General features: G+C 38.6%; 2 protein-coding genes across 7 annotated transcripts in view; both read right to left on the bottom strand.

Moving 5' to 3' along the window:
* sipa1 (signal-induced proliferation-associated 1) overlaps nt 1–2,016 on the bottom strand; it is a 29,825-nt gene extending 27,809 nt beyond the window's left edge. For 2 of the 4 annotated variants that reach the window (XM_026327814.2, XM_026327819.1), the window contains exon 1: nt 252–546. The gene's annotated coding sequence lies outside the window, so the exon portion shown is untranslated. Of the gene's footprint in view, nt 1–251; nt 548–1,231; nt 1,463–1,804 lie in introns of those variants that run through there. The other 2 variants (XM_026327815.1, XM_026327818.2) reach the window with 2 other exon arrangements.
* Nucleotides 2,017–3,429: 1,413 nt separating this feature from the next.
* Nucleotides 3,430–12,617, bottom strand: LOC113143260 (histone acetyltransferase KAT5). Of its 3 annotated transcripts, none has more exons than XM_026328783.1 (16): nt 12,532–12,617; nt 12,385–12,451; nt 11,464–11,532; nt 11,207–11,343; nt 10,327–10,395; nt 9,300–9,470; nt 9,141–9,215; nt 7,778–7,834; nt 7,601–7,663; nt 7,075–7,323; nt 6,892–6,981; nt 6,665–6,805; nt 6,477–6,570; nt 6,203–6,362; nt 5,974–6,055; nt 3,430–4,855 (listed from the first exon to the last, which is right to left on the bottom strand). In XM_026328783.1, exons 1-16 carry the CDS (start codon nt 12,559–12,561, stop codon nt 4,721–4,723), a joined length of 1,689 nt encoding a protein of 562 aa, XP_026184568.1. In that variant the 5' UTR covers nt 12,562–12,617; the 3' UTR covers nt 3,430–4,720. The 3 variants fall into 3 exon arrangements, with proteins under 3 accessions (XP_026184568.1, XP_026184569.1, XP_026184570.1); XM_026328784.1 differs by having other exon boundaries at nt 7,778–7,831; XM_026328785.1 differs by lacking the exon at nt 7,778–7,834.
* Between the last annotated feature and the right edge of the window lie 4,297 nt (nt 12,618–16,914).

Raw genomic sequence — 16,914 nt, 5'->3', positions numbered from 1 at the left:
GGGAGGCATAAGGACGGCAGGCTGGATGATGATATGTTATGCTAAGCCATTATTTCACATCCTCTATGGCTCTCATACATTGTCTCTGGTTGGATTGTGTGAGTATACGAGCATATGCATGCCTATACAGGGGTTTGTGCCATACACGGTGTGCAGATCAATCCTTCTGAATTGATTATAATGAGAAAGAAAACACGAGGAGGCTGGAATGCGATTTCTCTGTAATCTTAACACAGAAAGAAAAAGCTTACCTCCACATTTCAGCCCTGCACGACCCTGCCTTGTTTCATCCTGTTCCTCTCTGCCGACAGCCTCCCCTTCTCTCCCCATGACAGCATTTTTCTGCTATCTATCTCCACGGTGAGGCTCTTTCTCCTCCTCCTTCAGTTCCTCCTGTCTGCTGTTCTCTTCCTCTCTCCAAAAATAAAATAAACCAACACAACACACACACACACACACACTTCCCAGTCTCTGTCTACCAGCTCCTCTATGCTGTTGTTAAAGTCAAGAGGCAGGTTGATTTCTGCTGTCCTCCTCCCTCTTTCTCTCCCTTGCGCTGATTCTATTCCATTCACATCACACTAAAGCCAACCCCTTCTTTCTCCTCCTCCCCTCTTTCTCTCTCACAGACACACACACACACACACACACACAGTTTAACCAAGCCTCTCTCTCCTCCCCCCTCCTCATCTCCTTGTCAGAGAGGCTGAGGCAGCGGCAGAGAGCAGCGGCCAAGCTCTGTGTCTTAAACTGAAATTTAAAAGTCTTTGCTGGCAAAAGTGTGAATTTCAAAAATGTGTTGAAATCAAATACTTAATATCCTGATATAACACTATGAATCGCACTACAAGAAATGTGGAGGATTGGACACTGCAGCAACACCGTATCAAGATAATCACCTCCAATTACTTCTAGTTTTATCTATTTCTAGTTTTTACTAACAAACTGACAGAAAGAGGTATTCATAGTATCAAAAATAAATTCTGTGCCAAAACTTTAATTTCTGCACAAGAGCGGTAAAGGTTCAAAAAGCAAACTAAGGGGCAAAGGTGAAAATGGTGTTTGTGTTTGCATGTGACTGTGTGTTTATTTGTAGAGGCATCTGTGTACTCCCCAAACGTAGTCAAGTGTGGGTTGAGACCCTAACCCAAAAATCAACCATTTCAAAGAACAATGTGAGTGTAGGAGGATAACTACCAGCACGCCTTACCCTTGCTTTAAAAACACATACCTGTGAATCTGGATAAACCATTTATCGATGCTTGGGAGAGGAGGAGGAGGTGAGCCATGCTGCTGAACCTCCACTGCAGCAGAGCCAAGTGTCCGGCACCATCCCCCTAATTACTGCATGGAGTCTCGTCCTGGCACCATATGGCTGTGTGTGTGTTACCAGGTCAGCAGCTCCGGTCAGCGGTTGGGGGCGGGGAGGAGGAGACGCCTGCGTTGCTACTGGTGTGTGTGTCTTCAAGAGATAAGAAATATAAAAACAGAGGTGCTACGTGATAGTGGTTAAACAGTTTTCCTAAAAACAGGCATAATTTGGTCTTAAGGTGTTTTTAGAGGTTTAGTTTGGGAAACAATTACAAGAATACAAAAACAAGTCAATACAAATACTTAGCTATTGATTACTTCCTTTATAAGGGAGCTAGAAAGTTCAGATATTAAAACCAAGTGAGATATCACCTAAAAGTTCCATGTGACAACGTGACCTAGATAATTAAAATGCAAAGCAAATATTAATATTATGGATTTTCAGATTGATCCAGTGTGATACCACTAAAACAACAACCTGCCTTTTTCTTACCTGTATGTAAAGTCATGTATGTATAGTTTTCAGCACTGGAACATGATTTGTGATGGTGTTGAATGGTGCTTTCCAAACGGTTAGTGACACTCGAGGTCATTTCAGACAGGAAGCAGCCCGACAATGATCAGTGCCACAGTGACCCCATGTGGGAAGTTTCACTATGACCACAGAGACTGCTGCAGGTCCCACAGATTTGTTTTCCTAAATATCTATGGCATTTTACATATCCTGAGAGCTATAACAGGTTACCTGGTTACCTGCAGTTTGAAACAGTGACAGAAAATGAACCAAGATTTAGAAAGTGAAATATAAACAGATTGTTTTTTAGTTGTTATTCCTTCATTTTTACTAAGTTATAGAATAGACCATGTTTTATCCTTTGCGACAGCTATTAATGTCTAAGCCAATATAGTGTACAATGACAACAAAATAACTACGCTGAACGTTAAGGTTACAGATAACATCATTTTCTTCACTAATCAATAAACTGTGTGCTAGATAGATCTCTAGATGAGACCTTTCCCAGGTCCAGTGATATGTGATATGAAAAACCACATTATTATTTGAGTCAGGAGAAAATCATCACAGAAGAATTTTTCTAAAAATTTATCAAAATACTTGCTAAACGGTTTTTTCCCCCATTTATCTGTTTGTAGCTGTAGGCCCTAATACAAAAAACAGAAATACAACATGGGATCTGAGAAATCTACATGACACAGAATCTGCCAGCAGTCAGGAATCAGGATGAGGCAAGACTTCCCTGATGAGCAATGAGGCGAGGATATTAGATTAGTGTGAAATCCTGTGTCCTCATGGGGAACTTGTGTGGCTCTGCCAGGTGGCTAAAGAAAAATAGATGTTATGTGCTGTTGAGGAGGCTTTGCCAGTACCTCAGCAAGAGCTGGGACTTTCAAAAATAAAATTGCATCAGGCCTGGGCACTTCCAACCCTCAGACTTGTTTTAAACAGGTCAGAGTTATATGGTGCAACAAATTTAAAAACTGTAAAAAATAGTTTCTAGATGCTGACAGATTTTATGCCTCAAACTATAACTCATGTGACAGTGTCCACAGACTGCTTGCCCAGTTCCTTTGGCAGCTTGAGTTACCAAATTTGATCTGCTGCAGGTGTCCATTTGTTCAGATTTACTCAGTCCTGTAACTCAATCACAATGGCCCGGTTGCACTATTGTGTTTTGCTTTAAACAAGCCTCTCATGTCTAATTTTAGCCTGTGGTTTGAACTTTGATAATGCAATTTTGCAGTGCAGGAAATTCAAAGTCCGCCCCCTGGTGGACAAACATTGCACAAATCTAATGACATAAGTGTTTCAAATTCAGCATTTATGACTGGCTACATTTGGTTTGGAACTGGAATGGACTGAGCTGAACATAAACACATTTCAGACACTAAGCTGTCTCTGCACATTTGTCAATTACTAATCCCAGAGAATGAATTCAGTAGCTTGTGAGTAACCCCAGGCTACTGTCAGTGACACCCATCAAGGTTCACCAGTGCTTGAACAACAGTTGGTGTAAACAGCTGAACCTGGTCCTCAGGCCTCTTAAACTGACGTCGACTGCAGGGTGAAAGTCTCATGTTTAAAGTCACACACTGGACACGTTTAAGATTTCTAAGATGCCTTTTTTGTAACCAATTCACAAGTTTTCCATATCAAACAGCTCAACCTATATGCTCAAGTGTGGTTCACATAGATATACTAAATATAAATAGGGTAAATTCACCATTATTTGTGACATGTAAACATAAAACACGAGCTGAAAGATATCACTTTAACACCTTTTCTGGTTAATATTGTGCAGCCTGATAGTTTATATTAAGTACAAAAAAAAAAAAGACAACTGTACATAAAATTTACATTCCTCTAACAGTTCAACATGGCTTCTGCCTTCAGAGCAGATTTTACAATCAGGTTCAGTATGTACAATTACAGGCAACATATGTTTAACTTGGGGATGATATAAAACACTGTGCGCAGATGATGAAGACACTGGATTATTTAAAAAAAAAAATTATTCACCTGAATGATCACACTGAGCATAAATACTCCCAACTAATTCAAATATAGGGAAATGAAAAGCAGTGTTGGTAATGATCCTGAATGGAAAATGTTTGGTCTAGATGTCAGTCTTGATTGTTTTTCTATCCACATCAAAACTGCTGTCTATTTGACCATATATATATTTTAACAAGTCAGTCTTATTTAATTTCTTAGTTGACACCCAAAAAAACAGTAGTCACAACAAAATTAAAATGATGCGTTGAAATGAGAATTTCAACACGTATTTCCTTCCGTAAAGATAAATAGATTTTTTTTGTGCTTTTTCTCCACATACACATCCAGAATACACACGATTGAGCCACAAAAATTGGTGTCAGTCTAAGTGTAACTAGTCTGTTCATCAGTGGTTATATTTGTACCTATTTTTAACCTTAACTAAGGTTTGTATGGAAAAGCTAAGATAACTTTTCTGGGGTCCCACAAGGAATTCTGCTGGGATTTCTGGGATACATAAATCTGACAATACTTTAATTTCCTTGTGTGGTAGATACAAAAAATGTAGACAAAAACACGGCGATGAACTCACTTTACCTCGCTATTTCAGTCATAAACAGGATCTTTTACACAGTAACGTGAGTGTTGTATTTTATGGCGTGTTACTGTCAACCAGTCTGTCTTTTGTTCCAAATCTATAATAACTATTCACAATAAAAGCTTACAGGTCTTAGCTGACAGTTGATGTTGCTGACTGTTTCTTATCTGAAGAAGAATCCTGTGTTCAAAAAGGACAGGTTCTTGATGAGACAGCTTGATGAAATCTTTATTTGATCCACTGTTTGGCTCAAGTCTGATCTGGTGGTTGGGGAGGGTTTTCAGTGAACCAGAGTGTGACTACCATTTGCCTCTCTTGCTCCAGTCCTTAGGCGTGAAGTGAAGGCATTTGGGATCTATGCGCAAGTGTCTCTTCTGCATGGCTCTTTCATGTCCATCCACAATGTCCTCTGAAAGAGTCAGGATGTACTGACCCTGGATTCCAATGACAAGACAAAGTCATTTCACATTTCCTACAGAGCGCTGCATATACTTTAGTGAGTTATTCACTGATGACAGTTTTGAAATGGCATTTTCATCATCAGTTTTCACACTACCATCAGCCAAACATCAAAGTATCCTCCTCATTGGGAAGTCTAAATCTTCACTTTGACAGAAATATTGTCTCTTATAACCAGGACCTGGATCATATTTTGAAATGTAATGTATTCAAAACAGTATGTTTTGTAAACCAGCTACATTTTACAGTGGATGGCACTGTAGAATCAAAAAACTGTCTTTAGTAAAAATTCTTGAGTTTGTCTACTTGATAATGATAATATGAAATTCAGTTAAACTCCAGGTACTCTTGTTTCCTCCCACAGTCCAAAAACATGTATGTCAGGTTGATTGGTGACTCTAAATTGCCCATAGGAGTGAGTGTGAGTGTATGAGGTTGTTTGTCTCTATGTGGCCCTGAGATGGACTGGTGACCTGTCCAGGGTGGACCCCTGCCTTTCACCCAAAGAGAGCTGGGATAGGCTCCAGCAGATCAGTCCAGTTAGGGATGGAGTTGATAAGATTTTATTGAAACCATTACCGATTCCGTAATTGTTCGATTATTTATCGATTCCTGATCAGTGTTCTAGACCTACACAGGTTTTAACCTTCAATACAGCTTATACATCATCTCTGATTCTGAACACACAATTCCACAGAATTTGACTAAAATAGATAAATACATGAAGTAAATACAATTAAAACACAATCGATCATTTGTTGTATCAGTCCAAATGAACTTACACTTCTTTTAAAGTGTGTATTTTTTATTTGTTCATTAGTTTTACCATAGATTTCATGATGCAATACTGCACAAGAAAAAAAACAACTTTTCAGTCATTTCAAGCTTAACAGCCATCCCCTCACCTATTCCTATTTATGTAGTGTATAATCAGAGTTCAGAGTAAGGCTGGGAGTTAGTTAATTCTGTTTTCTGTAGCAACCACCTTTTGTTATCTGTTTATCCAGTTTCGATTTAAGATACTTGGAAGATCAGCTCAGACATTTTGAGTCAGAGAAGGACTGGTAAACAGTCAATTTGCACAGTCTCTCACCTTGTAATAGTTGATTAGGTTGAGGTACTGAAGTGTTGAAATGACGTCTTCTTTCTTTACACTTGTGATCTCGCTGATCTCACTGTGGGTACAAGAAAAAAAAAATTTAAAAATGAAGATGCAAAAAAAAAACAAAAAAAAAAACGGTAAGAACAAATGATTAAACTGCTGTTCTTAAAATGACTGTTAGGAGACAATTAAAGGTTGAGACAAAATGTCAGTCACATACTTGATGGTGATCTGCGGCCTCTCTCCATTGTCAGGTTTAAGGTCCATGAGAATTTCCAAGATAGTCTGGGACCAGTAGGAGCGATAGGACAAGAGGCCGAGGTCAGAAAGTGGCTTCTCAGGAGTCCCTGTCTTGCCTTCTACTTTTGATAGCTCATAACCTGATGGATACATACAGAGCAGAGTGTAGCATTGGTGAGGCCAGCACCTGAAATAATTTGAATGTACCAGTATTTTAGTGAACATGCCACCACTGCTTCAGACACTAGACTTACTGAACTCAATGAGCAGTTTGCCGTAGCCTCTCCGCTGGTAGGGAGGCAAAGTCAAGATGCAGGCAACGTTATAATCTTCAGTCGACTCTTTTTCCTGCACACAGAAATTTAAAATTTCATATAGCGCCGTGAATCCCTGATGAGAGAGAGAGGTCTGTAGTTCAAAATTCTTTTCATAAATCCCATACCTTTGAGAAGTAGCCCACTATGTGGAAGCCTTTGGAGTCATACTCCGTCATTACGTAAAAAAGGAAGGGGTCTGTGTCATAATACAGGGTTTTGTGGTCCAGGAAACATTTAGCAAGTAAACACAGGTTCTGGGAATAAGTCTGAAAAAACACACCAGACAGAATATCAATCAAAAGCAAACCAGGAAGTGCTGGAAGCAGTATTGAGGATAAAGAGAGACACCAACTTTGTTCTTCCTGCCGTCAATCTCAAAGAATGAGATGGTGCCTTTGCGGTAGATCTCGTTGCCTGGAGGATGTCTCAGATTACATTTTGTCTGTCAACAATGACAAGAAAATGACAGCAATGCTCAACACTCTCAACAGAAAGACATGGAACAGCCTAAGATGGTGACACTGATTATTCTTACCAAATGCCTCTGGAGACACTTGAGACTTTTGAGGTACTTGAGGCAGAATTCACAGAGGTAGAGGATGGGCAACGCGGTGAGTTCTTGCGGGTAAGGTGAGAAGTACCAGGGCTTCAGTCTGTGACGTCCTAGCTCTATACATTCTATGTTTTTCATCCGGGTGACAATGTCGTCATGGCTGCGGTCGGACACCAGACTTCCTGTCATGCGTGGTGCAGTCGGGATGCCATCCGAACTGTCCTGGGAATCCTGGTGATAAACAACGTGGACATTAGACTGCTGTTCACATTAAATAGTGAAAAACTGTGTTCCAACAAAAATATGCTTGATCAGAGTGCGCTTATGTATTAAGAGTTTTACACAATCAGATTTCTTCAAGTATAATCACAGTGTTTGAACGTTTTATTGAAAGGACTAAACTGGGTCAGAGGTAAGTAGCACCTCTGTTTTATTGGACCCACTAAGGCACAGCTGAATTTGGACAGCAACACACAATCAACGGGCAATAAGAGAAAATAAAACAGACCTCTGGTGGTGGTAGAAAGACACTGGCACTTTGAGGGTTGTTATACTGCAAAACCTTTATCATCTAGCAGAAAAAGACACAAAAACACGGGCTTTGGAAACTAAAGAGGGGAATAAAATGATTTTTAAATTGCACTGAACAGTTTGGTTAGGGGTCAGATTGAAAGGAATACTGAACTTCATTTGTAGTTTTACATTCAGGGATGGGTTCATCAGCAGCCAGGCAGCAATACTGCTAATTACAGGTAATGACAGAGGTTAGACAATTAATGAAGAGTAGGGAAAAGAGTAAACATAAATATTAGACCAATTACATACTACTCTATAGATTACTTTGGTAACTCAACAGAGATGATGTGAGAACATAAGATGCCAGCCGCATCATTTTCTACAGGTGAGTCACTCATGTATGAGCAGCTTAACAGAGTATGAAGAAACTCCTCTCTGCAAGATTTGGCCATTTTCGACCTCTTTTACTGACATTAGCTCATTTGTCGGCATGTTAATATGCCTTGTTATTGGCATATAATAAAAAAAAACAAAAACAAAAAACTGGTTACATTCAGCTCTTATGCTTTATGCCCACAAACTCTTAAAAAGAAAGAACACACATTTTAAATTATTTAGATAAAAGACTTGACCTGACCGATGTAAACAAGCTCTCCTCATTCTACTGGTGTAACAATGACTTTGAATGTCAACATGCAGCAAAATAAACAGCCTATATAAAAATCAATAAAACCTCACATGGTAATTAAACACATTAGACTGAAAGTCTTCAGGGAGTAAACATTTAAAAATGAAAATGTATTAAAGCACAATATTGACCCTTCAATAATTTGCTGGCATATTTCATCATGTTTATTCATGTTAATTTGAAACTCATGATTCATTGATCAAACAACAATAAAACTAAGGCTAGTTATAAAGAAACAGAGGCTGAGCTCAGAAACACAGAACCAAACAAAGGTTAGAACCTGTAACATCCTGCTTTATGTGCCTTTACAAAGTTAGCCTACAAACACACTTATAAAATAAAGACTTTAAAAGAATTGCAAAATATTTGTGTCAACACACATTCACAAACTTGTGGCTTCTATGATAATTATGTAAATATGAGCATGGTGGAAAATGTAAGGGAAAACCTCTCTTTTAAGTGATTAAAGAAAGTAAAGAAGTGATGCCATTTACATGAAAACATACTTTTTAATTTTCTTATTTGATTTTTGTTTTCTCACAAATACTTCTGCAAAACCATGTATTAAACTTCAGGACTACCAACATTCATTAGGCAGTATTTCTTTTTGCCTTTTAATACTGATACAAGTGAAGATAAATAAAACTAGTGAAGCATCTATGCACCACTTTAGAATGATCGTCACCGGCTGAATTGGTGAACTCAACCATAAATCCATATATGTGTATGCTGATATGAGAATAAAATCAGGCAACTGCGACACTAGAATGATCAAGACAAAGTGTACATGTGAACTGTGGAAATTAAGTTGAGTGTGAAGATGAAATAAACTGAAGTTACATACTTCGTCAGTTCCTCCGCAGTTAGCCTTCCTCTTCCTTCCAGGCTGTGAGGGGATGAGTCGTCGAGCGGTGCCGTTCTATTGCCGTACAGAAATCACAAGTTACGCTTCAGCCACGGACAAAAGATGTCAACTAAAATATTTAGGAAAGAAGGTATTTACTGTTGTGAGCGAGGAGAGCTGTTCGTGGTCTTCACGGGACTTGAAGGTGTTGGTCTCCCTTACAGCAGGAAAAACAGATGCCTGAGAGGCTTCAGCTGAACTTGGCAGGGAGGGCACAGGGGTGGCCGGAGACACCTGAGTTGCCAAGGGGACGGTCTCTACTTTCCTCTTCTGCAGCAAACAAATGTTGTTAGACACTGAGCTTAACATGAGCATAGACAGACCAAAAACTGAACTGCATTAACATTTTACAAACATTTTTTTTAAAATCCAGGCACATATTCAGGTTCTCAAAATACAGACCAGTGTAACATTTAAAAGCTTGTTACTCCATTTTTATTTCATGAAGGAGTGCCATGCTAATATCAGTGGTGTATTAGCATGTGTTCAGACAGATTTAAGACTGTCAGTGTGTGTTTAATAGCCACAGCATGTCAAATTAAGCAGGATTACCAATGTCTGCTAATGTCCAGGTTAAACTAGTCCAATGTAAATTACACCCTATTTAAACCTGGTATTAAGATGCAACAGACACAGTTCTTTACCTGTACTGGGTTGCACCACAGCTAAAATGGAGAAGTGTTTTCCCCCTCGCCTATTGGCACAGATCAACAACTTTTTTCTCTTTTCTTTGCTCTTTGATGTTAGCTGTTTCAATACAAACTGTTTTTGTATGATTTAATGTCTGCAGATAATTAATCCTCATGGAATAATTGATCTTCAGCACTATTAAAAGAAATTACAACACATAAAAGCAAAGCATAAAAAGCATACAAAGCATTAACAGATTTATAACAGACAAGTCCACTGAGTACATCTGACAAATATTTTTGGGTTCACTCTGTGTTAAACCACATTCAGATTTGGCTGATTCATCAACTCCCTTTAATGTGTCATGGCTGTTTGTTTCTGGATTTCCATGCAGTTCAGCATGACCCAACAGCTGTATGGTCACACAAGATGCATGTAAACACCAGGTTTAGACAAGGTCTCAGGCATTTCTAGAATGGGTAAATTCAAGTTGTACCGGTGTGGGGAGTGTTTTGCCTCTGGAAGGAGCTGTGGCAGATTGTAGGTTGAGCTCTAGACTCTTCCTCTGAATTGAACAGAAAGGAAGAGAAGGAAATGGGTTAACTCACATTCATGTTAACCCTCGGGTTGATAACCAGGTATTCAATGTAAACAAATTAAGACATAATTCAACAGTTTCTGTAGGAGTCATTTGAATCAAAATGAGATCCAATTAAGTTTGAATAGAAAAATAAAATCTGTGGATATTAAAAAAAGAAATGAAGATTTTTCAGCGACATGCACTCCTTGAATGTTTTGCAGAGATTCATTTTAAGTCTCAAGGCTGAGCTGAATGTAAAAAACACTGCATATTTCTGCACCCACACACCTAGCACACACCTCATCCTCTAGATTTTAACACTGGTGTTCAAGCAACCTGCAACATATTGTAGATTATTAGTAAAGTGGCCATGAAAACGTCTGTTGGAATCTTACACTTTTAAGTTTTCTGCTGAGCAAGACAACCACCAGTGAAAACTCTTTAGGTTTAGTTATCAAGTTATTACAGATTCTAATCTACACCATATAGGTTACATCTCCTTAGTAATATCTTTAACCAATAATTGAGACTGACAAAAACTAACTTGCGTATCCTGAGGCAGTACAAAAGGCCTCTTACTCTGAAACAAGACTAGTCTCACTTGTCTTCATCCAATGGAAATACTTTTGGTTACATTTTTTTTAAACCACTCACTCACTGTTACAACTGGAAAACACACTCTAAACTCATATCTTATAAACTAGTTTTCAATAGTAAAATGATGCCACCAAAACTGGGTGTGCTGTGGAATATTGAGGGTATGAGATAAACAACAGCTAGTGCAGTACAAGTTTACCACTTCTCTCTCCGGAGAACTGGGTCGGGAGCCCGGAAGACCATTCTTGGTTGGTGTTTTAGCTTCTTTCTTGGGAAACTGAAGTTTCTTCATGTCAAGCCTGTCCGCTGTGACCCATTCATCCAGACGCTTGTTGACTTGTAATACAAACAACAACACATTAGCTCTGATGATTTGACGCAATTTAATGAAGCCTACAAAATTTACACAGTTTATCTGCCAAAGAAAAACATAAGGGGGACACAAATTACACTCACAGTCGATGTAGTGAACATAGTAGAGCTTTCTCCCAGAGACCTCCTTCACACTTAGAATTTCTGCCAAAGCTGTAAAAAAAACAAAAAAAACAGACAAGTCAAATTAAAATCCATGAAAGGGCTGCAAAGTCAGTGCCATTTGAATCAATTTATGAAATAAAATATTTATAAATACTGTCTGCAAGGCTTGTCACAAGATTATTCTTAGGTGTTATAAAACAACAACAAAAACATTCCAACTCTACATAATTATGTTCTTTTATGTGTCTTTAGAGTTAATAAAGCACAAGAGTTAATAGTTGTACCTGCTCAAACAACTACAGGTGAATTAAATAAGAAAACTTTGGTGCCCTACTAGGCATGTGAGGAGCACTAAACCATTACGGCTTTGATTTACAAGCACAAAAATAAAGGAAAAGGTTTGGGAATCACCTCCCAAAAAAACTCACTTGGATGTGGGTTTAAAATAAATGTGTGCATTCACGCTGACACATCGTTGTGATATCTGTGAAACGTTACAGTAACATTTTAACAGAGGAAGTGTCACAGAGCTCTGTAGTTTACTGGGGCTCTTACTTTTTTCATCCACCAACCTGCCAAGCGAAACAGTCTACATGGCATGTAAATTAGTTTGCATTCACACAAATGACCAATGTAAACAAACAATTGTATCTGGTGTGAACAGGCGTCCTTTCCACTAATGTGTATCTTAACCGTAAACGTTGACTACACAGCCTGTTGTGGAGGGTAACAGTGGCGATATTAACATTCAAACTAGACTCACTCGGTAGATTTAAGTGAGTGTAACGTTAGTGTTGACGGTGCTTTAACGGGAGGCCGTGGCGACAACGGCTTCGCTGGTTAGCATTAGCATTAGCGTTAGCTAGCTTAGCACTGGAAACACAACCGTAAAATACTTACGCCATTCGTCCTCGTGTTCTTGGTTTTTACGAAGAACGGGGAGGCGACAGCCCTCTGTAATCTCAACCTGCCGAAAACAATGCGTTAATTTCCACTCTCCAATGGATCAGTGTCTCTAAAATAAAATTATAGCTTTCGTCCACTTACCGAAGATCCACTGTCCGCCATTTTCGTCATCTGCGAGAGCAAGAGCAGGGAGTTGTGGGAAAATGCCGGTCCACATCAAAGATGAAATAAACAGCAAGATATGCATCTACAGACGTCGGAAGTCGTCAAATCAACCCGGAAAATTTCCAGGAAGGACACAACAAAGCAACTGTACACTTTGAATTTTGCTGAACGTATTAATTCGTGTCCAGGACGCATGTTTATTGTGTGGATAACAACATATATCCAGTTACTCTTAGATCTTAGGGAATATTTAGATTTTAGGTAATAGAAAAATATTTAAAAAACATTTATTCCTCAACAAAGTCTAAAATGATTATTAAAAAGTCTTACTATGGTCTAAGTCCCTACTACTGTTGTTAAAGATGTTTGATGTAACATAAAAAGTAGTTACAATTTGTATTCTTAATTGATTAGTCCATTAACCAATTCTCTGCTTCTTACCCAGGTCTAGGTTTAGTTTCATTTATTATATTATCAGGAATCATTGTTAGATACTGCTGGGAAGTACTGACAAATTATATACCCTAAATATTATCCTATTAAATTCATGCACTTGTTGATTTTAATTACATAAATTTATCAAAACCACTAGTGGTTTTCAGTGATATTTCACTCAATTTAGGTCAATTTCAATTATTTATTTAGATTTACTGTATGTCTTTGCACTATGGTAGGAAACCTGTAGCTTGGCCAGCCATACCCACTCCTTTCTTAGTGAAAGAATATATAGAATAGAGAAAGGCCTACTCTGGGTGGTCAGGCTAGGAAACGGGGGCACTCGGACCAATGACTCAGACCCATGGCCCATGCAGGCACAGGGAGAACATGCAAACTCCACAAAGAAAAGCTCTAGGTTTGAACGTGATTCAACTTTCTGCAACTTTCTATCTGTGAAGCAACAGTGCTAACCACCGTGCCACCCTAGTTATTCAGATAGACACATATTATAGAGAAAAAATACATGGAGGAGTGAAGAGAAGAAAAAAGACCGGACAGCTTTCAACCTAAACCGCTGAGATGTGATGCCAACATATCACTTTCAGCTTCCCAGGGCTCTAAGTAAAACGGTTAATCTCTTGCATAGCTCTGTCTAGGTCTTGATTTTCTCATCTGATTTCATGTTCTTCCTTCTCCATCGCCCCACACCTCTTCTTCAAATGGTTTTGCTGGTCCAGTTTTTTGTGAAGTTTCTGAATTTCTTTTAGAAGAGCAGCATTCTGCTATCTGAAGGCTTTTTTTCTCTTCTTTCAGGGGATCAAGTGGGGCTTTCCGAGTCTTTTCATCTTGCATGGTATCATAAAGTGCCTCAATCCCATCATGGCAAGTACATTCATTCACACTTAGGACTTTAATCTCTTCACTTAAAGCAGTATTCTTCTCTTTCCTACTTAGTGATTTTGATCAGGAAGTGTCTTTTTCTCTTGCTCAAACAATTTATGTTGTCCCAATCGTCAAGATTTAAAAGCTTCTGTTTCAAAATCTGAATTCTCTGCTGCAGAATGTAATTTTTATTTTTCAGCTCAGCTCATGATTTTTGAGTTTGACTGTATTTTGAGCGATACTACATCTCTCTCTTGTATTCATCTCTTCAGTTTTTTTCTTAATCTTTTCCTGAAGCTTAAGCATTTTGAGGTGCACACCACAAATTTCTTTGTTGATGGCCTTCATGTCCTCCATCATGGTACTTAGGTCAGATGTTTCAGTTAGTTCATTCGAGGACTGTGGCCTGGAGAGAACCAGAGGCTCTTGGGGTCAGGCCATTCTGTAGTCGGTAAAAACACTTTATCATAGAAAAACACTACCAAGGCACAGTCGTGGAACTACTGGTGTGAAGGAAACACATTGTATATATGCATAAGTGCATGGTGCCATTATATATGGCAGTGACATCTCACCATAAGGCAGTAGCTGATCCATAGCTTTCAATCATATCACCCAGACTGGGCACAGGCAGTATTTCACCATGCATTGTATGATGCAATCTATATCAGGCAAGCACATAGCTCCACTATACAGCAGACCTGTTAGGATCTGATTAAAAATAAACTAATATTAACAAATTCAGAAATCTAAGTTCAATGGGATTTTTTTAAATACCTAAAGCAGCAAATCTACATTCATGGTTTACCACGTTTTCTGAGGCACTAACCCTGAGACCTGAGCTCATCCTTGACCCTGCTGCTCAGCTGTGAGACCTGGTTTTGTTTTAGGTCTAACTAACATAGCCTGAACATGTAGGAAAAGGTTGGTTGTGTTCCTGTGGAGGAGCTCAGACTGTATCAGGGCTAATGTAACAGTAGCTGCATGTGTTGGTGCAGAGAGCTTTGTCCTCCTCCACCTCTACCTTATTAGGGTTTAACCAGCCCCTCTGATGCTTTTGCAGTACTCATAAACAGCCAGAACAGCGAGTACCCACATTTAAAAATGTTCCTCGAACAAATTAGCATAATTTAGTATCACACATTGTCAGTGTGTAGGAGCCATTTTTGTGTGTTCCCAAACAGATACAGACTGTATTAACAGTGGTATCAATGAAGAAAACAATGTTTGGCTATGACACGATATTGAAGTTTCATTTTCATACACAGTACTGCAAAGACACTGCATTATATGGAGGGACCTGCCATGCTACTGCATTCTTTCATAAGAAGTGGTATAAATGTCTTGCCAGAAGGGGTCCCTGTTGTCTGCAAACATATCTAACTTCATGGGAGAAAAATAAACAGCTTTTTCACAGAATGTGTCCACTGTCTTAATACACAGAAACATGGAGATTTAGATATTAGACCACATGGAATTAAAGTCAGAATAGCGACCATGAAGCTGTTACAAGTTGAACAGGCAAATAAGTAATATATTTGCTGATTGTTCTTTGCATTTTAAAAATAATACATTCTCCACTTACACTTAAAGCATCTCACTGAGTATGGGCAGTGGTTATAAATGATCTTTATTATAATCCTTGGAACAGCGTTCAGTATACAGAACTTGCATTTTTTTTTTGAGGTGATAAACCATAAATTAAACTAAAATGAAAGTGTAAATGATAAATTATATTTAGCAAAAAAAAAAAAAAATAAACAATCTGTGTTAAATAGCCTTTCCATTCCACTACTGAACAGACAACCACTGTTTTCTGTACAGGGATAGGCTGCATATTATTACATATCATGCATGAGTGTAATGAAGTCAGGTGGATTATTATGTCAGACCAGTGAAATAGTGACATGATAAATAAAAGTGGCGAAGTGATTTGAACATATGCTGCATCCTGCACACTCACTTCCCTGAGCCTCTTAATACTGTTACGTTTGATTAAAATTAAATCACTTAATGTCTGGAGCCATATAAAGTTTGTCAGCAGTGATTAGTTTTCTGACCTGGGGATAATGGGAAACAAATCCTATAAAAATATGACAGTTTTTGGCGGAATGAAACGTTAGAAATCAAGAAAATCAGCAGGATCTGCATGTTTTTCAGAGCACTTTCTTTGGTCAGAAAATGAATGAGATTGTTGGACTCACTGAGAAATATACCCTCTAAACATTTTGCAGCAGAGAAATGATGATTAGTTTTGTTCTTTGGTGCTACAGGTCTTTAGACCTAAGGCCAACACTCTACCAGACTGGTTAATGACTTCACCATTGCTAATTATCCTCGTTTTGTTTCTGGGTTGGAGCCATTTTCGTTATCTTTCTTCTTCTTTCTCAGTTTCTGTTTTACTATAATGAAGCCATACGCACATACAGTATCTGCTTCCAACTCGTGGCTTTCGATATTATTTAGGGACGGTTACAACACATATCTGCTGTAATGGCAGGGAAACTGACTTTATGCTTTTTTACTTGAGAACCTGTTATCTTGACCGGGTCAGACACTGAAACAAGATCTGCCCAGTGGCACTAATGTATCCAGCACTCTTCTACAGTAGAGTTTACTATTGTTATTATTCTGCCTCTGTCTCTCTAATTACATCATTACAAGGACCACCCAGTAAACCTGTGCACCAAATTAGCCTCTTTTACCAAACAGAAGCAACAAAGACACAACTAAATCGTAAAAGATGAAAAAAAATAATAATCTAATTGCAGTGTCACATTTTTCCTTCATGAAATCGTCTCATAGAGTTGAAATACCTTTGAGTGATTATTGCACATAACAAACGTAGTAACAACAAAAACACTCAAAAGAAGTTCTTAATATAAAACATATAAACAGACTGATGCCACAGCAGTGGGAGGTATAACAATTACATGTCACAATGCTGACTATTGCTATTAATGACAGAATCCACACCTCAGGTGCTGTGACTGTCGCTATGCCGTCTCCACCTGCTGACCAGTGATTGCTGATCTGCTC

The sequence above is a fragment of the Mastacembelus armatus genome, chromosome 14 (genome assembly GCF_900324485.2).
Source record: "Mastacembelus armatus chromosome 14, fMasArm1.2, whole genome shotgun sequence".
In the NCBI taxonomy this organism is placed as follows: domain Eukaryota; kingdom Metazoa; phylum Chordata; class Actinopteri; order Synbranchiformes; family Mastacembelidae; genus Mastacembelus; species Mastacembelus armatus.
The sequence above is the reverse complement of the archived record's forward strand: the minus strand, read 5'-3'. Positions and strand labels throughout refer to the sequence as shown.